Below are 22,961 nucleotides of genomic sequence, written 5' to 3' on the forward strand. Positions count from 1 at the left end.
CAGTTGGATTCAAATAAATAAATGAGAAAGCTAGCCTTGGCTTTTGTGAATAACAGCTTTGGAATAAAAATTCCAAGATTATCCTCTAATATCCATCATAGTCTGCCTTGACACAAACTTGTTTCATGCTTAATTACCTTTAATTTCAGTACAAACGTTAGGAGCTCTCCCATCACCACAGTCTGGTCCGTAATATTCTTTTAACAATTTTGCTTCTGTGAAGTAATCATTTGTATCACATGGCTGTATCTCAAGTAGAATAGACTGCAATCTCTCTGATGTTTCTGTGAGCAAACAGAAAATTTACTTTAAAATATATAATGACTACACAAAGTCAACCTGTCAGGATTGCCTCACCACTGTTTGAAGTTCTTGTTAGGGTTATGTAATATAACTCTTCTAATTCAATCAATGCAGTTTCCTTAATGTTCCTGATCTCTTATTCTTTTGCTCTAAAGTTAACATTGTCACTCTCTCCTTTGACCCTAATGATCAGCCCATTTTTTCACCTTCATCTAGCCATAATTTATTACACTTCAAATGAAAGCGTGATGCTCATCCAGACATGTTACACTTCTACTCCTTCAGAAACAGCCAGCTCGATTGATGGAAGAAACTGTAGGAATATAATATGAAAGATCTGGAAACTACAGGCCATGTAACCCTGCACTCTGTGATCCCAGTCTAAATCTATACAATGATCTACTCCAATTTTTTCCCCTGGTTTTGTCACCCTTTCTCTCTCTTGGTTTTAATTAAATTTTCTCAAGGCCAGACCCATTTTTCTAGTAAAAAACAGTAGGTTATTGTTACTTAGAGGCACCACCAGCAGACATACATTTTACATATGCTTTGGGCAGACCATTTGGAGCCATAGGTTTATAAATAGATCTGAGATTAATATTTGGCAGTCTTCTGCTTAACTTTAAAACTTCTCATAAAAGTTCAATACAGTCTTTAGGTGAGAACCATTTGTCCTGTTCCCAAACTGCTTGAGAAAGAGAAAGAAAAAAATAGGTGTGTCCCTATCCACTGCTTACTTCATCAAAGAAAAGGCATGGCAACTTTAAGGAAGGAATGGCCTCTCAAGTCATGATGGAGCAGAAATAATTAAAGAAATGAATGTGTAAGAGAAAAATTGGAAAGGATTTGCCAGTCCTGGTTTCCATTCCTCTTTGCTTAAATTTGATCCAGGCACTGACTATACCAGGTAAACATTATGTATGCTTTTATGTTATCCTATAAATACAAACCATGAAGCTAATCCAGTTCAGTCTTCAAACACATAGCTAGTAATGATTTCACTCCAATGGCTTGCATGGATTTTTCTGGAAAACAAGCTGTAAGTTTTGGATTTATGTCCCCTTCTTTTAAACTTCCTTGAAATCTCTTCCTTTAAATCCCTAGCTTTAAACTCAACTGGCTCCTGCCCACCTAGCAGTTTGAAAGCACGCAAATGCAAATAGATTAATAGGTACCACTTCGCTGGGAAGGTAACAGCATTCCGTATGACTTTGGCATAGAGCCATGCTGGCCACATGACCAGGGAAATTGTTTTCAAGCAACACAGCTCCTTCGGCTAACAGAGATGAGCACCATACCCTAGAGTGGGCATGACTGACAAGGAAACCTTTGTCTTTTTTTAACTTTAAACCAAATGAATCAAGTTTTTTGACCAAACCAAATAAAAAATGAACACTTATGCTAATAAACTCTTCAGCCCATCACTCCTAATAAACATCATTCTCCTCATCTAAAATGAAATAGCATTTTGTCACAGCCATCCACTAGCCTCAATGTTATTATTTCCTCAGTCCACAAAGGAAGATGTTTGGGGGCTGAAGAATCAAGAAAAATTGTGAGCGTATGGATGGTACGTGAACACAGTATGTGGGATGAGTACATTTACCGCAAGATTTTTATAATCAGATGCTTTAAGAAAAGGGTTTTTCAAATTGTTCTGCAGAACCTTGATGTGGCAACAAATGTTCCTTTGAATGCAGCCAACTATTTGTCACTTGATCAGGTGTCCCAAGATATTTTTTTTACAAACTCTGAAGTTTGAAACCTCTTAAGAGATTCTCTGAAACATACAATATAATCAGGGATGCCAAATTTTTGCATATAGCTTTATCAGAGAGAAGGGTTTATCCATTTTTTAATGGATATATGCATATATCTATGGGGTTTCTAGGCTACTTCGGTCACAACAGACTTTGAGTAGCCTACAGTTCTGTCTCTGCTAATCATACGGATGCTTATGGCAAAAAGTTATAAATCATTATTATTAATCATCTACAATAGCAAATATGTCCTCAGCTATGTTAGTGTCATGAAACTTCCAGCAAACAAAAGTTGATACGAGCTCTTTTCAGGCAATGCTCCTACCACAAGGTTCCATTTTAGGCCCAGTACTCTTCAATATCTTCATCAATGATTTAGATGGAAGGAATTGAAGGGGAACTCATCAAATTTACAGATGACACCAAATTGGTAAGAGAAGCCAACACCCCAGAAGACAAACTCAGGATCCAAAAAAATCTTGACAGACTTGAACAATGGGCCCTATCCAACAAAATAAGTTCCTGACAGTGAGGACAATTAACCAGTGGAATAGCTTCCCCCCAGAAATCGTGGCCGCTCAATCACTGGATATTTTTTTAAAAAGAGGCTAGACCAGGGGTCAGCAACCTGAAACAGTGAAAGAACCACTCGGAACCAGTTCCCTCACAAAAGGAAAAACTGGGAGCCGCAAAAAATGTGTGCACATGCGCGTACATGCGCGCATGGGCAGAACAGGGTTTGACTGAAGAGTGGAGCCAAGGCGAGATATGCACTTACCCTGCATATTTGAATTGATTGGTTGAACTTTTTTAGTCCCACTTTTTTTTTTGAACTGCACATGGCAGAGGAGTGGGAGCCGCAGGAGACGGCTGAAAGAGCCGCATGTGGCTCCAGGGCCGCGGGTTGCAGACCTGTGGGCTAGACGGTCACTTGTTCTCCTGCTTGAGCAGGGGACTGGACTAGAAGGCCTCCAAGGTCCCTTCCAGCTCTGTTCTGTTCTGTTCTATGCTATTCCTCTTATAGTCTTGCACTCTTGAGATATATACTGGTCCTATACTCAGTAGCTGCATGTTCTTGAGAAATAATAAGCATTCTTATCTCAATTTTACAATGACATTGAAAATACAGCATCATATTGACTAGAACCAACATATATAGAGAGAAGAATACTGGAATACACGGTTCTGGGGGGCTCAGATAAGGAAACTATTTGATTCAGCAAAGAGACATCAAGTTTGATGAACAAAATACACAAAATTCATTGACGTTAGTGCATTAAAAAAAATCAGGAATCTTAGGAATATTCCTGCATTACCCAAGTCAGTATCCATTGGAATAAGACCTTCTGGAGATGAACTCTGAACTACAGGAGATACTACAGCAGAAAGTTTGTAGGACAACAGAATAAGTTTTCTCACTACTTCCTTCCATTCACTGGTCAATGTCATATGACTGTAACAAATAAATTGAACAAAGAACAATTGAACAAGAAACAAAGAAATTCACTGTGAATCAAGGCACCCTAAAATTAAGTACAAGTTTAAAAATAAAATAAATATGATAAATTAATGCTTATTCAATATAGTCATCACATATAAATTACAGCTTAAAACCACAGAATTATTTTACTGCATGCAAGATTATATTATAATTTATTACATGTCATATTTCCTCTCAATGACGGTTATATAAATAGATGAATCATTGGAATCCCAAAACACAAAGAGATATACAAAAAGGATACTTCTCAGTATCTACACAAGGTGTCTTATTATCTGAAGTACAATCTAATATTTGAGGGAACACCTGCTGCCGGCATCAAGTTCCCTTCGTCCAGTGCGCTCCCACAGGGTCTCCTCAGGGTGCCGCCGGTAAGAGATTGCCGGCGGACAACACCCAGGGATAGGGCCTTCTCAGTGGGAGCACCTGCCCTTTGGAACCAGCTGCCAGTGGAGCTGAGGACTGCCCCCGACCTCCGGTCATTCCGCCGGGACCTGAAGACCTGGCTCTTCGAGCTCTCTGGCCCAGGCTGAGGTTTAATTTTATTTTAACTGGGGTTTTATTTATCTATACAGGGACAGATATAATTTCTTTTTAAACTTGTTTTTAACTTTTGTATTTTGGTTTTTAATTACCCTGTAAACCGCCCTGAGTCCTTCGGGAAAGGGCGGTATATAAATGTAATAAAATAAATAAATAAATAAATAAATTTCCATCCTCCTAGTAAAGCATTCCCATATTTCATCTATATTTCCTTTTGGCACCATTGAAGCTCGTGGTTACATCCTAGGTTAACAGGATTAATCTGATTAGATGCAACTGTTTTTCACCGAGGAAGCAACATAGAATACTCTTCAAAAGATTCATGTAGTTTAGTCTGGTTATATCTAAAGACCACCATGGAATCCAGGCCACAGTCTCAACTGGAAAATTGAAAAGCATTCCAGAAGGCAATAAAAACTATTTACACAGTGTTGCCATGAAAACCACATACTTAATGGAACTAAGCTCAAATCAAGAGCATATTTGAGTTCAATCAAGAGCATATTTTTTTATTAGTTTGCCCAAGCAAACTTCTATTACAGGAGTCACTGAGAGGCTATGCAGGCCCTACAAATTCAAGATCTGCCCACAAGAATCTCTCCAAATTTTTCCCACAAACTTTACTTATTGTGGCAGGAAGGCAAAATGCATAACATGTGGAAAATAATTACACTGAATGAAACTGACTTACATTCTAATTAAAATTTAATTTCATACAGCATTTGTTCTCGTTTCCCCTACTTTTTCCAAGGACTGTTGCGAGCCCACCATTTCAAGATCAAGCACTCCTTCAGCTTACTCTACAGCAACAAAGAAATCAATGAATGTGCTTGCAATTCACATCAATATTCAATGATATTACTCACTTTAATTGACACAAAGCCCCAGTTATACAGTGTACTCTGCCATACATTGGGAATGAAGCAGCTGCATGGAGTAAAGACTTCTCAGCTTGCAATATTTCTCTTTCAAGATTTTCCAGCAAGTACTTGATAACTACAGATAAATAAAAGGACAGAAGGGTATAAGTCTTCATAAATACCAAATCCTAGTTTTATAATAAATAGACAAGCAAATCACACAAAAGCAAAAAATTGACAACAATGGCAGAGCTTCTAGTGTACTGCCTTCCCTGGAAAAGTTGGGATTCATTCAGAGAGGTATCTGCCTTGAAAATAACCCATGTTGAACAGTATAGCACAATCAAACATCAGCACAAGAAACGTTTTATGACATTTTGTATTATGTCATAATCTGTTTTATGATAATGTTTATGTCATAAAATATTTTATAAAATTTAACAGATTTCAATTCCCTTGGAGTCATAGATCAGACGCATTCTGTAAATTAGTCTTAAAAAGCTTTGTTCTATGGTGCACCAATTTGCCCAGTTACAGGTTACAGGAATCAGTGTTTTAATAGGATATATGGATTGACTAGAGAATATACAGACAGAAAATAAAAATGGAAAATGATTAAAGCTGTATGTTGTCAGACCAAGTGTAATTTGTTGTAGCAAGTTTCCAAAGTCTAAATATGTAAAGTGGTATTTGATTTTGAACCCATGGTATCAGACTGGATATGAAGGCCAGAGAATTGGGGGTTAGGCCATTAGAGAGACAGATTGTTGCAGATATTTTTATGCCTTGTAAGTTTCGATGAAAATTCCCAGGTCAATAAAAATTTCAAAAAAGCAAATATACAGAAAGCTTCTAAGAGCTCATACATGAATGAGTGGTACCTAAGATTGAAAACACAAGGACAAAGTTTAGGTTAAAACAGAAACATATTACATCTGAATATGAAGACTTTCTCTGGACATAATAGGATCATCTTTCAATACAGGATGGAAACTTTAAACTACAGAATGTATAATAATGACCGAATAAAGTGTTCTTCTCTAATGAGTCGGCAAGTAGATCTTCATTTGGCTGAAACATGCCCAGAAGTTGATAATTTTCTGAAAAACTCTTCAATAATCCTTTTTGATGTATTAAGAAGTTCAATAAATAGGAAGCCGTCACACAATCATATGGCTTGGAACTTTGGCTGAGCTGCATAGCTACCTGAAACAATGGCTGTAGTTTTTCAGGATCCTGAAATATGCAGAAAAAAAATAAAGTTTTAAATACTAGCTGGTGAGTCTAAACTGTATAACCTGCTCAGTCATCTGGATATACAAACATAAATTTTGACTTCTGATTAACATAGTTAAACAATGTCTAATCAGTGCCAGAGGAATTTTATGTGTGGTAATTTTGAAACCGTCCGTATCTAGTCACCATGAGTGAATTGGGTGACCACATAAATTTCATAATAAATAAATAAATCTGTGAGTTGTCCCTGTACCTGAAAATAAGGCAAGAAAGGATGAAGTTTCATCAGCAGATCAAATGCCAAGGTCTTTACTTCCTTGAAAGTGCTGGCAAAACAGTGCAACAAACTTTCGGCATGAGAACTGTCAACTTCTTGGGTTATTTGAAATAATTCTTGACTTTGGCCTATTAAAAATGAAAATATTTACAAAGACAGCTGATTTGGAGCATGGCTGGAAAAAAACAACAATCAACCATGAGCAATATCCCCAATGGATCTTATTATCTGGAATTACTTACCATATTAAATATCATAAATTTACATTGTTATATAGACTATGGTGATGCGGTGGCTCAGTGGGTTAGGACGCTGAGCTTGTCGATCGGAAGGTCGGCAGTTTGGCGGGTCGAATCCCGAGTGCCGCGTAACAGAGTGAGCGCCTGTTACTTGTCCCAGCTTCTGCCAACCTAGCAGTTCGAAAGCACGTAAAAATGCAAGTAGAAAAATAGGGACCACTACAGTGGGAAGGTAACAGCGTTCCGTGCGCCTTTGGCGTCTAGTCATGCCGGCCACATGACCACGGAGATGTCCTTGGACAAGCGCTGGCTCTTCGGCTTTGAAACGGAGATGAGCACCGGCCCCTAGAGTCGGAAACGACTAGCACGCATGTGCGGGGGAACCTTTACCTTTACCTTTATAGACTATGGTGAGAAAAAAGCTTTCTTATGCAGTAGAGAAATGCCACATGGTATCATTATCAAAAATAGCAACATCAAAACAATATCTCATTGTTATACCGTTTCTGCTTTCAAAGGAGCCTAATATAAGAATTATAACCATCTTCAGACTCTTTCCATGTACACTTCACCAGAATTATGTTGCTTACTTGACATCTGTAACCACAGCTACATATGCATGTTCAGACTTGCATGTTTAGTTCATTTTTTTTAATATCAGCTGCTGATACTGAAATCAATACATATTTATTGCAGGAAGATCTTAGCCTGTATGAAGCCATCTGTTTTCCTCTTTCAGGTAGATGCCTAACTAACAGTTAAGGAGAAGCCTAAAACTAGGCTGTCGTTGAAGATTCACAGTTACCCAGCTAGAGTTGTCCAGAAGTTGAGTCATGGCAACTGGACTTTTCTTTTTGGTTTGAAACTTTTCATTCTTATCCAAGTATTTCCTTCAATCTGAGTAAGTTGTTAAGGTAAAGGTAAAGATTCCCCCGCACATGCGTGCTAGTCGTTTCCAGCTCTAGGGGCCGGTGCTCATCTCTGTTTCAAAGCCAAAGAGGCAGTGCTTGTCCGAGGACATCTCCGTGGTCATGTGGCCGGCATGACTAGACACCAAAGGCGCACGGAACACTGTTAACTTCCCACCATAGTGGTCCCTATTTTTCTACTTGCATTTTTACATGCTTTCGAACTGCTAGGTTGGCAGAAGCTGGGACGAGTAACACGTGCTCACTCTGTTACGTGGCACTCGGGATTCGACCTGCCAAACTGCCAACCTTCTGATCGACAAGCTCAGCATTCTAACCCACTGAGCCACCGCATCCGAGTAAGTTGTTAGGGGAATCCATTTATAGCCTCCAGGGTGGTTTTCATTTCTCAACTAATTTGAATAGGTTCATTAAGTGTGGCCTCCCTGCTGAACCTGAGAAGTGGTCTTTATCATCCTGGGGACTAAGGCATGAGCAGCATAAAAAGTAGGGGAAAGATTGTGAGGCCTCCACTTAACTGAGGGAAGGATTTTCCACTTTGACATAAATGGATTATTTCACTCCTCTCTCAAAGCATCTCAAACCATGGACAGGGAAAGTAGATTGTTATATATCTTTCAGGGAAGGTCATAAATGGCTTATCATGTGATTGCACATCTCTGCAAAATCATAATTGTGAGTTGGTCATGAGAGCACCTGGATCATGATCACATGCTGTAATAACTGAACTTTGAAGACTGGTCGTACATCTATTTTTTTTCAGCACCGCTGAAAATTTAAACAGTCATTTTTTAAAATGTAAGCCAAGGACTACTCATATACCTTAGTGGAAATATATCTGTAGACTCCTTGTTCTGAATGGATCTCAGCATGTACTTTGTTTCTCTAACTGAAGCATGTCAAGTCAAAAAGAGAGCCATAAAACAAACAATGGCTTCTTTCTCAGATTTGTTTCTGATGAAAGCAGTCATCACTTTTAAGTGGATAAAAGAGCAACTTAAACCATAGCAGCTATGCTATTTAAGGAAAGGAAACCTCCAGCATGTTTATAACTACATGTGATAACATTATATCATCCAAACACAGTTCTTATCATCTGTTCTTAACAAGCGTTCCCAACCCGGGGTGCTCAGATCCCCTGGGGGTGCAAGATGATATTGCAGGGGGTGCAAAAACTTGGGTTTTCAAAATTAATAGTTTAATTCCTTGCCATTATTTCAAACTTTTGTAAGGGGTTGGAGAATGTATCAGAAGTGTTCTAGGGGTAAGGGATATAGAAAAGGTTGGGAGCCACCGATCTAATATAAAAATGTTCTTATCCTTTAACAGTTTTATTTTTGGTATGAATTTTTTTTAAAAAACACTTATATTAAATTTAGCATTTCATTTTAATATGATTCTGTTCTTTAAGGTAACCTACCTTCTGAATTAGGAAATATGTCAGCTATTGTTCCCAAAAGAGTCAGTGCAGTAAATCTGCTTGAATGGGATGAACCAGGAAACAAGGATTCAAAAAGTATACTGCAGACGGAAGAGATGAAATCCTAAAGACAAAGCAGTAATTACATTTTTATCTGCGATAATGATCAAATACAATTTTCCTTTGGAAAGAGGAGTACATGTTTTCAATCTATGCATACATGTAGACTATTGTGGGGAAACTCTCAGACTGGAGAGAGGGGCCGTGTGAGCCAAGGTTGAAGTTATTGTAAACTACAAATGGCATAAGCATGACCTCCCCCCAAAATTCATGAAGTCTTATCTGGTGCTCCCAGGAGAAGGCAAGCAGTCTCCTGAGATTCCTGTAAAATAGGTGATAAACAATAAAGTTTCAGCCTGAGGCTATTCATAAGTGGATCTGGTTGCTTATGCCTAATAATACCATTTATTTGGAATCTATGTTTGGAAAATTCTTAGTGTCCTGGTTCACTTACACATCAACCAAATCATCCCTCCTTATCCTCTGATCCTATAACACAATAACTAGGTCAAGGTCTGCCATTCTGGAAAATACAAATTATTCTTCCATGGTTCTCTTATCAGCCTTTGTGTCAGCAGAATGTGGACAAGCCTTCACTGAGTCCACTGGCAGAGCAAGCAATAGTGGGCACAGTTAAGGTACCCCATCCCATCAGAGTTTGAGAGGTACATTCTGCAGCTGCCAAATTATGTAAATTCTTCAGTGCAGTGCCCTTCTCTTAGAGATTCCACAGCTCCATCACTTTTTCTTGGAGGAATAAGTATATTAGACACTATCCCACAGCTGATTTCAACAACGTGTGCCTTGGGGAAGATGGGTTGACCACTATTTTGATAGCCTAGTAGTAGCTACAGTAGATTAGCAGGTACTTATAAAATGCTGCTCTCATCATTAATGTTGTAAGCAAGTTTTATGAACTCAGCCATTGAGTGAACAATACAGCTTATACATTTTAATCCTTCCTTTGTTGTTGTTAGTTGCAAAGTCGTGTCCGACCCATTGCGACCACATGGACAATGTTCCTCCAGGCCTTCCTGTCCTCTACCATCTTCTGGAGTCCATTTAAGCTCATGCCTACTGCTTCAGTGACTGCATCCAGCCACCTCATTCAACCTTTCCTAGTCTAACGTAAAATTAGCTTCTCTACTCAGCTGTCCCATTCTGATAACCTGAAGGTTCTACCTGGAATCTTGGTTGTTGAGTAAAGTGGTTGTTAAGCGAGACACCCACATGACTCCTGCACTGAACAACAATCCCAATCATTAAGTGATCTCCAGGTCATTAAATGGACAGAATGAAAAGGCTGCATGCTTCAGTTCTTTCACTTTCAAATGTTCCTGCAGCCCACCAAAGGATTTCAGCTTCCCTCCATGCATGGAGGAAAAAAACTTTGAGAGGTTGATTTCAGCTTCCTTCTGTCCTGCCCTCCCCACTCTTGCAACCTTCCCTGCCGGCTTCCCCTTTGATTTTCTAGGAAAGCCAGCAGAGAAGATTGCAAATGGCAATCACAGGATCATAGGATGCTTTGCAACTGACTGTAAACGCAAGCCACTTGACAAGTGCCCAAAATGTGGTCACATGACTGAATGGGGGAAGGGCTTCTGCAACTTTTTACAGTAGCCAGAAGTGCTTTACTGAGGCTATCATAATGTTTGATGGTCATCTCTAGTCAGTTTCTTTCTTTTTACCTTGTACTAACACAGAGTTGGTCCTGACAGAACCTCATTTCTTGTTGAATAATTTCCTCAGATCAATGAGACATGCTTTCTATTAGAACATACACAAATATTTTGGATGGTATATTACACACACATCTATTTTTATCTTTTAAGGCTTGATATAATTCAGCAATTTTTGGTGCTAGCCCTAAACAAAGCTTTAGTTTGCATGCACCATAGAGCCTTCTATGATATCACAGCATAACTAACAAGCTGATTGCCTGTCCTGCATTATGTGTATATTCTATCAATACCAATCTATATTTCAGCTGTGAGCACCCAGATTTCATTTCAAGAAAAGAGTACAAGAATTAATATCACTTTCCAGTAATAAAGATGAACAATAAAAACTTACTAAAAACATCACATTCATAGACAAGAAATTTCTATACTTTTCAATTTCAATGTGCACATAATACATATTGTTTAATGGTTCAAATCTACTCCAGCAATACAGTTGATTGATTCTATCCTGTCTCTTCAGGCCTGTGAAAGCTCAAATGCCAGACTGGTTAGTTTTGTACATTGTAGCATAAGATCCAGCTTAAGACAGAACACATTATGAAATATTTTAAAAGGCAAGCATAGTCAATACTGAATTAAGTCCATTTCCTTTATGTTAGAGTAAGATAATTTTAGACGACTTTTTTTCTATCTCATGCCTTAATTTATAAATCACAGAAAATCAACTACCTATTTTACTTTCCTCTTATGTGTTTAGTGAAATATTTGAAATTTACACAAAAATATTAATTATTTAGATTAGAGCAATTTATAAAACCTACTTGATACTGTTGCAAAGTTGTAAGTGGATCCCATATAAGTGACTGATTAATTAGACCTTGTTTAGACTTCAATTGCTGCGTTTTATGAATTGTCTGGGAGCTTTCATATATCCGGCAGAACAGCTTTTTTTAAAAAAAAAGAACAAAACAGAATTCAATTAAAAAGATAAAAAATGGCATTACAAATTAGTTTACATATTTAAAAAATCCATAAAGATTTCATGAAATTTTGTTTGTATTGCATTTCCTTATAGCATTTTGGGAAACAAGGGTATGTTTTACATTCACATTTTAAAATTACCTTTTTCAGTAAGGAACAAATCTGCTGCCTCACTGCTGCTGATTGGTTGTTCAAGTTGTATCTAATAAAAAACTGTATCAGTTGCATTTCTTCTATGGAAATTACTTCTGTGCTACGGTGACTTTCACATAGTAAACCCAAAGCATCTATTCGGACCTTTAAAATTAGAAGCAAGTTTTTAATTATCTGGTTTCTCTGAAACATTAACTCTTAACATTTAAAACATTGAGACAGGTACCTCATCGTGTTGGTGAACCAAACCTTGTTTTATACAGCTCACAGGCACAAGGCCGTCTTGTAGTATGATTGCAAACTGCAAGTGCCCATGAGCCCTGGCCGTTCTCAAGCATGCCATCAAGGCTCCAAGAGCTCCTCTGGTTTTGAAAGATCCTTAATAAAATACATAAATTCCAATTAACAAAGATAATGGTTAGTCACTCACTTCCTTCTCAGCTCAGCATGCCCATAAAAATCATATCCACCAAACAGATTAGTCTAGCTTAATTTTTTTTGATACACACAGATGTGACTCCATATTACAAGGACTATCGTGGCATTTAAATATTAAGGCTATTTAAATATAAAAATGCTTTGTTGGAAAGGAACAGCTTATAAAGCAACCATTTGAATTTGACCAAAGACATGGCTACTCTAATGAGTGGAAGACACTCTATGAAATAATATGAAAGTCAAACTTTCAATAAGAACAATAAAATCATGTTTTTATTAGGGAAAATATGGTTATGTTTAATAATGTTTATGAAGAAAACTAATGCAACGGGGACATGACCAACTTTAGTTTGTAATAAAGAAAATAAAATTTGTATTATTAATTGAAAGAAGGTTTCAGAATAGAAATTCAAAAGTATGTTCCCATTCGCCAAGAGCCATATTTACTTATCCTTTAAATATCTAAGAACTTGGAATTCTATTCTCCCCCAAATTCCCTTCAAAAAATAAATTTAAAAAAAAACACTATCACCCCAAACTCAGCCTATTTATGGATACATTACACTACAACATGTTCAGTATGAGATAAAAGGTCTTACCAACGACGTTAGACTCTGTTGAAATTTGAAGGATTTTAATCATGTAGTTCAAACTTTCTGGGCTACATTTTAGCAATTTTGGTAAGTAATAATCTGTTACATAGGTGGCTTGTTCTGGATTTCCATCACATAAAATCAAAAGCAGAGGAGAAACCCATGTCTCATGCCAACTATCAATCCAAGTGTTTCTTTCCAAAGTGGATATAAGATGCCTCTTGTGATTCACAAACATGATTTCCAATAAATCACTTGCATAAGGTGCAAAAGACTGGTCATTCATTACACCCAAGATTTGTACAGGAATTGTTCTGTCAATTTCCAAAAGATTTTCAATGCCAATACACTCCACAAGATATCCAAGTGATGAGTATTTGCCTTTAACATGCCATTCTAAACCTAGTAGGCTTTCAGTTAATTCTGAGAAGAAAGGGTCTGGTTTTATTATGGCTTCTTTCACAGCAGTCTGATGTATTTGAAGTAGATTTTTAAATATTAGCTTGGTCTGGTGCCTAACTGCATCTAGTGGATGTTCCCAATGTGCGTACACATAGTCCAACATTTTACCAATGGTTTCCGAGTTTCCATTGAGATTGAACTTCAGAGTTCTAGAACTTGATTGAAGACAATCCATTGCTACATTGGTCCAAATAGCTAGAATTCTGGATAGAGATGCTGCCATTACAGACTCTTTTAACCTTGGAGAAACAGAGTAAACTATAATAGAAATACATGAACATATTTTAAAAGAAACTGAGTATTAATCCTCAAGTGTAACAGATGTAATTTTTTTCCTCCTTATTCTACCTCTTATTTACATTTATGTAAGTGCTTTTGATTTATAATAAAACTATTTCTTCATACTTTAATTATTTTTTAGCTGTGCTCAATGTTTGATCTTTTTTTCTTTCTTCTTCACAATTTCTTTCTCTTTCTGGGTTATATATTTTAGAATATATGCAAGCTGCTCTTTGGTTGCAGAAATATTTCTAAGTGATAGGGAAAACTGTAATGGGAGATGTGAATCTAATTTACATTGTTAAAAATGTAAAAACAATGCCTGCTATCTTCTATGGACTGGATGAAGGAAAACAAATTGATGCTTAATGTAAGTTGGTAAAGGTTCTCCTTGTAAGTAAAAAAAAGGGAGTTCAAACAATCGTTGGACCATCTTAAGTGCCTCTACAAAGTAAGTGACAATAAATAAAGCTAAAGAAAATACTTTTTGATTTCATTTAACCATACAGCGCCACCCCTTTGTGTTTTACAGATGAAAGAAAAGACTTTGACATATTCACTATAAAGTCCTTTACACAGTCTGAGAAAAAAAAATCTTCTGACCATGATATTTTCTACAAAAATCCAATATCATTGTGCTCATGTAACAGTAATAAGGACAGTTTTTATGGCACTACAATAGCTGGGTGATTCCATGAAGACATAGTTGGTCATTAATGCAGAACCCAGCTTAGAATGAGAAAAAGGGCCCATCCAGAAACAGAAATGCAAAGTTTGTTTTGCTTAATACTCTATACACATAAACAAAACTCTCTAAGCCCTTAATGTATTGCTTTGTTAGCAGTCAGCTTTAACCTGTCTGCCCACTCACTTATGCATTTAAAAATTCAACTGGCAAGAGATTGCATAATACCGCACTACTGCTTTATTGACCTACCCTTTGTCACGTTCTTATCTTGTTTAGAAAGACTAGAATTTGACACTTTAAAAAAAAAAGATCTGAAATCTGGAAGACCAACTGACTCCTCCCTTGTCCCCAATGTAGATGCCCATATTCCGACAGCTTTTTTAACAGAAGATCAGGACAAATATGTTTGAAAAAAATATAATAAATGATGTATTTTTTCTAAGGTTTCCCTTTACCGTATGATTCTACATATTTCTAAAATTTCTCCCAGTTCAGCAAACTATCCAGTCTAAAAATAACTTCAAATTGGTTTCAGACTAGTTTCAAGTTCAACTCTGGCTGAAGATGAAATTTAAAAGTGCTTATGCAAGTCTCTTTTCTATTAGGGCTGGGGCGTTATATTGTATACAGCTGCTAATGAAAAATATCAATGTGGAGATACAGCTCTCCCTCTCTTCTCCCTTACCTTCTGACTGCCTAAAGTACTTCGGAAGATTAGGGAACTCTGTAGAAAAGAAGTGGTAGGAAGGAAAACAATAGGCCAAATCAGCCTCATTGTCTTAGACAAAACCATTTCCCCATGAAGTTAACAGTGCTTAATTCCAGATAAGCAGACAGAAGACTGTAGCCATGGGGGGGGGGGGCATCTACAAATAATTTCTGCCTATGTTCTCTACAATAACAATTCTATGAGGTGGGTAGGGCTGAGAGAGTGTGACACTCTCTCTAGCCAGCTTTCACGCCAAAGGCAGTCTAGAACCCACAGAGTTTTGGTTTCTAGACCAGAACGTCTACTACTAAATTCACAATGGCTCTAAATATTCTATTTAATGTTGTATTTCATTATTCATAGGATTTACAGTGCAAGCTGAGCCTTGTCAGTGAAGAATCCGAGTTTCATTTATATTATTAAAACTACCGTATATACTTGAGTATAAGCCGAATTTTTCAGCCCACTTTTTGGGCTGAAAAATTCCACTTCGGCTTATACTCCAGTCAACAAAAAAACTTACCGAGGACTTGTGCGCGGCCGAGGCTTTGGTGCTTCCGGGATCGCGCGCACCTCTCCCAAGCCACCGCCGTCCGGAGACCTGCCGAAGTTTGGGGAGGTTTGGGGAGGTGCGCGCGCACCTCCCCAAACCTCCCCAAACGTCGGCAGGTCTCCGGACCTCCGCGCCCTGCCTGCCTGCTTCTTTCCGCAGCGGAAAGAAGCAGGCAGGCAGGGCGCGGAGGAACGGAGACCTGCCGACGTTTGGGGAGGTTTGGGCGCCTCCCCAAACGTCGCCGGGTCTCCGTTCCTCCGCGCCCTGCCTGCCTGCTTCTTTCCGCTGCGGAAAGAAGCAGGCAGGCAGGGCGCGGAGGAACGGAGACCTGCCGACGTTTGGGGAGGTTTGGGCGCCTCCCCAAACCTCCCCAAACGTCGCCGGGTCTCCGTTCCTCCGCGCCCTGCCTGCCTGCTTCTTTCCGCTGTGGAAAGAAGCAGGCAGGCAGGGCGCGGAGGAACGGAGACCTGCCGACGTTTGGGGAGGCGCCCAAACCTCCCCAAACGTCGCCGGGTCTCCATTCCTCTGCGCCCTGCCTGCCTGCTTCTTTCCGCGCGCACCTCCCCAAACCTCCCCAAACTTCGGCAGGTCTCCGGACGGCGGCGGCTTGGGAGAGGTGCGCGCGATCCTGGAAGCACCGAAGCAAGTCCTCGGTAAGCTCCGGGCGGTCACTTGCTTCGCGTCTCCTGAGGGAAGGGGGGGCGACTGGAGCGGGCGTGTTTCCTCGCCTGCTGGGCGCCGCGATTTGCCCGGGGAACGCGCGGGCCCCGAATGGCAGCGTGGAGCGAGGAAGCGGACAGCCAGGGCTTCCACGAGAGCCGCGGCCACACAGGGTATTCCTGTGTATTCAGGCTTGCAAAATGGCGGATTGAGCCTCTGCTGGTGGCAGAGGCTTGCAGAACGGCGGATCGGCTTATACTCGAGTCAACAACTTTTTCCAGTTTTTGGGGGTGAAATTGGGGGTCTCGGCTTATACTCGAGTCGGCTTATACTCAAGTATATACGGTATATAAAAAAATAAGATTTTACCGTGTGCTTAAGGTCAACAAAACAGAGGCTATATCCAAGAGTAGTTTCTCTGCATTCTCTTCCATGCTGCGATCTTTCCAATCTAACATAGCAAGTGCTCCATGGCAAAGAAAAAGGAGGACTGAGTCAGAAAGTTCAGCAGTACAAAGACCACCACAGCTGACCACAAACCACTTTGGCACATCAGAACAATTTAATAAGCCACAAATCAAGTCACTGATCTGCAAAAAAAAGCAATGTAATATTACTATAATATAAGAGGGGGAAAAAACCAAAAGTATGGTTTACTAGATCACTGGAAGGCAAAAATTTCCAACAACACTGGCAAAATGCAAAAGTTATTTCTTATACGGCTGACACTGAATGGAAATTATGAAGCTAATACATACTGTATGTTTCCAAAGAAATCCTGTTCTACATAGTACTTATGATTGCTATTTGTCTCAATTTTTACTCCCCAAAGACATGCCTTTTCAAGATGCATTATAGGCTATCCCCAAATCTGTATAGGATTGCATTTACTCATTATCAAAATTCAGATCTATAGGTTGAGTAAATCTGTGGGACCAAGATTGTAGTTGCAATTTTTAAAAAATCAACTGATAATTGTCCCTGTGAATTCACTGGGATTAACTTCCAAGTAAATTTTATGTTGTCCCAAAGCTGCTTATAGTTAAATGTTATCTTATTGCACTGTAGCAGAATTTACATAAAACATAAAACTTTTAACTAATATGGAAATGGCTACTCTTTCAGTTACTTCTTTCTTAAATTAGCTTAATGTTTCAAATACATATTCAAAATTAATTTCATACATATTTTTACTTTTTTCAAGAGAAACACACTAACCAAGCAAGGTAACCTCTCAACAGGTTCAAACATAGTCTTAATAAAAAGAACAACAGCCAATCCCGCTGAAGTCTGGACTGTTTGCAGAAGGTCTTCTAAATAAAAGAAAAAGATACCAGAATTATAAATAGCATTTAAAGTATTTGAGTACCATTCTGCTTTTCTGAAATAATAAGGTAATTCCTACTATATTTTTTCTAGTGCATCTAACATGCTAATTCTCATAATCATACCAAAGAAAATCATCAACATTACTACATGCAGTGACCTCAATTGCCCATAAAATTATACCAGATTACAGGTGAAACTCGAAAAATTAGAATGTCGTGCAAAAGTTCGTTTATTTCAGTAATGCAACTTAAAAGGGGAAACTAATATATGAGATAGACTCATTACATGCAAAGCAAGATAGTTCAAGCCGTGATTTATCATAATTGTGATGATTATGGCGTACAGCTCATGAAAACCCCAAATCCACAATCTCAGAAAATTAGAATATTGTGAAAAGGTGCAATATTCTAGGCTCAAAGTGTCCAACTCTAATCAGCTAATTAAGCCATAACGCCAGCAAAGGGTTCCTGAGCCTTTAAATGGTCTCTCAGTTAGGTTCAGTAGGAATCACAATCATGGGGAAGACTGCTGACCTGACAGTTGTGCATAAAACCATCATTGACACCCTCCATAAGTAGGGAAAGCCTCAAAAGGTAATTGCAAAAGAAGTTGGATGTTCCCAAAGTGCTGTATCAAAGCACATTAATAGAAAGTTATGTGGAAGGGAAAAGTGTGGAAGAAAAAGGTGCACAAGCAGCAGGGATGACCGCAGCCTGGAGAGGATTGTCAGGAAAAGGCCATTCAAAAGTGTTGGGGACTTTCACAAGGAGTGGACTGAGGCTGGAGTCAGTGCATCAAGAGCCACCACACACAGACGGATCCTGGACATGGGCTTCAAATGTCGTATTCCTCTTGTCAAGCCGCTCCTGAACAACAACGTCAGAAGCGTCTTACCTGGGCTAAAGAAAAACAGAGCTGGTCTGTTGCTCAGTGGTCTAAAGTCCTCTTTTCTGATGAGAGCAACTTTTGCATCTCATTTGGAAACCAAGGACCCAGAGTCTGGAGGAAGAATGGAGAGGCACACACTGCAAGATGCTTGAAGTCCAGTGTGAAGTTTCCACAGTCTGTGTTGATTTGGGGAGCCATGTCATCTGCTGGTGTTGGTCCACTGTGCTTCATTAAGTCCAGGGTCAACGCAGCCATCTACCAGGAGATTTGGGAGCACTTCATGCTTCCTTCCGCAGACGAGCTTTATGGGGATGCTGACTTCATTTTCCAGCAGGACTTGGCACCTCCCCACACTGCCTAATGCACCAAAACCTGGATCAATGACTGTGGGATTACTGTGCTTGATTGGACAGCAAACTCGCCTGACCTGAACCCCATAGAGAATATATGGGGCATTGCCAAGAGAAAGATGAGAGACATGAGACCAAACAATGCAGAAGAGCTGAAGGCCGCTATTGAAGCATCCTGGTCTTCCATAACACCTCAGCAGTGCCACAGGCTGATAGCTTCCATGCCACGCCGCATTGAGGCAGTAATTGCTGAAAAAGGGGCCCAAACCAAGTACTGAGTACATATGCATGCTTATACTTTTCAGAGGTCCGACACTGTTCTATGTACACTCCTTGTTTTATTGATTGCATGGAATATTCTAATTTTCTGAGATTGTGGATTTGGGGTTTTCATGAGCTGTAAGCCATAATCATCACAATTATGACAAATCACTGCTTGAACTATCTTGCTTTGCATGTAATGAGTCTATCTCATATATTAGTTTCCCCTTTTAAGATGCATTACTGAAATAAATGAACTTTTGCACGATATTCTAATTTTTTGAGTTTCACCTGTATTATTTGTTTCTAGCTTGGCATGTTGTAGAAATCATGATCAAAATTATAATTGTAAAAAAACACATACTTGTGTTTTCTTCAATAAACTAGTATATAAAATATATGACTTAATACGGTATATGAACCCAGCCACTAATAAGACTTTTGATTGAATAACCACTAGAACCAAAAGTAGCCTTTCTATAAATAGAATAGTTGTTCCATTTTCATAAGAGTACAAATCATGATATGCTATTACATACAGCTATTAAAACTACTCGCTCTCCTGCAACTTCTCAAACCATTCATTCAACTTGATGCCTATTGCTCTACATCTTGCACAAATCACTTTGGTTGGTAGTGTTAAAAACACAATATAACAATTAAGAAAATGAAAATAAATACACAACATGAATACAGTAAATGAATGGCATCATATGCTCCTCCAAACAGGCAGAGCAGAAATAATTGCAGGTATTCCTTATTTACTGATCACAACTCAGGCTGGCAATTCTGTCACTAAGCATGCAGTCACTAAGCAAAAAACTACACGACCATGCCAGACCTATGACATCACTTCCATTGTTAAGTAATCACAGTGGTCGTTAAATGAGACATCACATGACAGCAACATGCAATTTCATATCTGCATTCTCCATTAATTCTGCTATGAAGATTGGTTTCAAAGGTGTCTTTTATTATAACCATTATAACTTTGGACAGTCACTAAAAAAATACTTGGTGCATAAGGTATACCTATATCCTTTTTGCAAGTAGAATTGCATGCATAGAAATGTTTAAATCCAAGTTAAAATAAATAAATAAACAAGAGTTACATTATTTTAGTATAAAGATTCTTATTCCTGAGTTTAGCTCTCTCTCTCTTTTTGAAATAAACTTATGGAAAAAAATTTAAATGAGGGGGTGAAAATCATTAAATAAGTATCTCACATTCCCCAGATTTGTTATTAATGGCCAATGACCAATAAAAAATAAAATAGCTTTAAAAACTTAAATTATTAGAACTATTTACCATTATTCAAGAAGCATATAAAGCTGTTCAGAAGTCCACACATACATTGCCAAATGGGAGAATCCAATTTCTTCCAAAAACATCTCTGTATATCTTCCAGAACTTTCTGGATCAATGTCATGGAAACTTTAATTCCCATCAGCAAATCATGCATCAGCTGAGTTTGAGCAATGTGATTTCCACTGAATTTCCTTTAAAAAGATATATATAAAACAAATTACTGTTTCAAATCTGCTTCGGAGGATCTTTTAACCACCAAAGTAGATTTTGAGAGCAAACTTTCCCAACTTTGAATAAAAGTCCAAAATTGTTGGGAAGAATATGCAGAATGTCTAAATCAATTAACTACCAGAATTCAAAAATGTTATCATTTAAATTTAAAAACTGTTTTGATAAACTTTATATCACTAAACCAAACAAAGCACAATTTTAACAAGGAATATGGTGTATATAAATATCAGATTGCTACAGCTCATTAGCTTTAAGAATTTTTTTTAAAAAAGCTAAAAGAAGGTATTTTTCCCAAATAATCTTTAAGTTTGCATTTTACATTTTTCACACTCTCTCCACATTGTAGCTTGAGTACTGACACTTACCGATTTTCTTCTTGTATTTTAAGTACAGCTTTCAACAGGAATTGAAGAGCTATGGAAATATAGTTTTAAAAAAACATACAAATTAGAATTGAGAGAGCTTTCAATATCCTCATCCTTAACCTTCAACTGTAATATCCATACTGAACTCAGTGAAGCGTTCAGCATGTTGCTCAAGTACTGTATATACAGATAATCCTCACTTACCAACTGCAACTGGGACCTGGAACTCTGTTGCTATGGAGCACAGTCACATAAAACATCACAGAACTGTGCTGACTTACAATATCAGTTCCACCTAGCAGTGGTTATGCAAATCATCACAGTTCATTAAGCATAACAATATTTGATCATGACTTGCAATTTCTTCTGGCTTCTCTATTGACTTTGCTTGTCAGAAGCCAGCTGTGAAGCCTCCAAAAAGTGATCACATGAGTGTGGGATGCATGCAACCAGTCCTGGTTGTCAAGTGCCCAAATCACAATCATATGACTGCAGGGATGCTGCAACAGCCACAGGACCAGTCATAAGTCTCCTTTCTTAGTCCCATCTTAACTTTGAACAGTCATTGAACAAATGTTTGTTAAGCAAGGACTACCTGTAGTAGGACAGTTATACAGTATCTGAATATCTGAAAGACTGTCTGTTACTATAAATCTACCCATTATGAAGAGATTAAAAACCAATGTTATATAAGCAGACATAGATCATGCAATAGCATTTCCTCTTATACGTATTTTCCTTCCACCCACAATCTCCACTTGAACCTCCCTACAGAATTTGAGAACTCTAGAACTGGCTGCAGGAAGACAAGACAACTGATTTTCAGAAAGGAAATCCTTCCAGTCAAGAACCTGTCTTTATTTAAAAACTGTAATATCTCAAGATATAGAAAATGCTTTTAATTACAGACCTACTCAGCAACAGAAAAATGCTTCCTATAGAGACTGGTATGAAGCATTTTCATCTCATATTTTTCTCTCATTGACAGAACATTCCAACCCAAGAAGAGGTACCAAACATTTACCTTCTTTGAATAGTATAGTCACACTTGATTTACCTGAAAAATTCAAATATACATTTTAGCATCTTATACTGACTAATCAAAAAATATTTTTTTAACATGTAACATATTTTAAAAATGAATCATACCTATATTTATAAGTTCCACACAAGAAGCAAGATTATCTATAGTTTTTCTAATGCGGGAGAAGTTTGTAGTTGCTAATTCTTCTTTAAGGCAGACAACAAAACTATCTGTAGCCTCTGCTATAAACAGTTCTGGAAGGTCATTCAGGCAACTGTAGATTTAAAAAAGCATCGCCACATTAAAACGTAAATACTAAAAGTTTTAAGTTAAAAGTTTTAAGTTAAAAACCATACAAATGTGTCTGTCTTGAGCACCACAATCTCTTCAGCACTATTCTGTCGTACTGGTTTCGATACGAGACTTCAAAAGAAATCAAAGGAAAATGGAACATATACAGAAAAAGCAGATCTGCAGTTAAAACATTTCATTTCATTTCATTAAATGTTTACTGTCTTGCATCTTTGAAATTACACAGTCCATTACACTTTCTCCAGAAATATAATCAGTAATTTATCTGAAGGCAAGCAATTTGCTAGCTAGAGAGACATTCCCTAAAGATGGACTGTAGCATGAGTCCAAAAGCTCAGAAGACAAAAACTTCTGGTCCTGGTGACTGACCCAGATTGGATCCTGCAACATTATCCTAGAACATGTATTATTTGCCTTCATTCGTAATTTGCTGAATATCACAAAATTCTTTAACTAAGGTTTATATTACTACATCATACGTAATATCTCTACCTTTAAGATTTAATGAGTACATTTCAACACATATCAATAAAGACTGATGGTAAAGAATATGATTATAAAGTCAA

At 38.1% G+C, this 22,961-nt stretch overlaps 1 protein-coding gene across 1 annotated transcript in view; it reads right to left on the reverse strand.

The window, feature by feature from the left end:
• The window catches only part of THADA (THADA armadillo repeat containing), a 152,029-nt gene that overhangs the window by 121,414 nt on the left and 7,654 nt on the right, over positions 1–22,961 (reverse strand). Inside the window, exons 6-21 of the mRNA XM_081313022.1 lie at positions 22,209–22,357; positions 22,084–22,116; positions 21,060–21,108; positions 20,464–20,654; positions 17,545–17,639; positions 16,696–16,916; positions 12,982–13,676; positions 12,171–12,322; positions 11,933–12,088; positions 11,632–11,754; positions 9,069–9,192; positions 6,457–6,608; positions 5,990–6,203; positions 4,974–5,103; positions 3,380–3,516; positions 138–284 (exon numbers count right to left, since the gene is read on the reverse strand). Of these exons, the coding sequence (XP_081169148.1) occupies positions 138–284; positions 3,380–3,516; positions 4,974–5,103; positions 5,990–6,203; positions 6,457–6,608; positions 9,069–9,192; positions 11,632–11,754; positions 11,933–12,088; positions 12,171–12,322; positions 12,982–13,676; positions 16,696–16,916; positions 17,545–17,639; positions 20,464–20,654; positions 21,060–21,108; positions 22,084–22,116; positions 22,209–22,357 (2,768 nt within the window). The remainder of the gene's footprint in view (positions 1–137; positions 285–3,379; positions 3,517–4,973; positions 5,104–5,989; positions 6,204–6,456; positions 6,609–9,068; positions 9,193–11,631; positions 11,755–11,932; positions 12,089–12,170; positions 12,323–12,981; positions 13,677–16,695; positions 16,917–17,544; positions 17,640–20,463; positions 20,655–21,059; positions 21,109–22,083; positions 22,117–22,208; positions 22,358–22,961) is intronic.

This window comes from Vipera berus, assembly GCF_964194415.1.
Source record: "Vipera berus genome assembly, chromosome: 1".
Lineage (NCBI taxonomy): Eukaryota > Metazoa > Chordata > Lepidosauria > Squamata > Viperidae > Vipera > Vipera berus.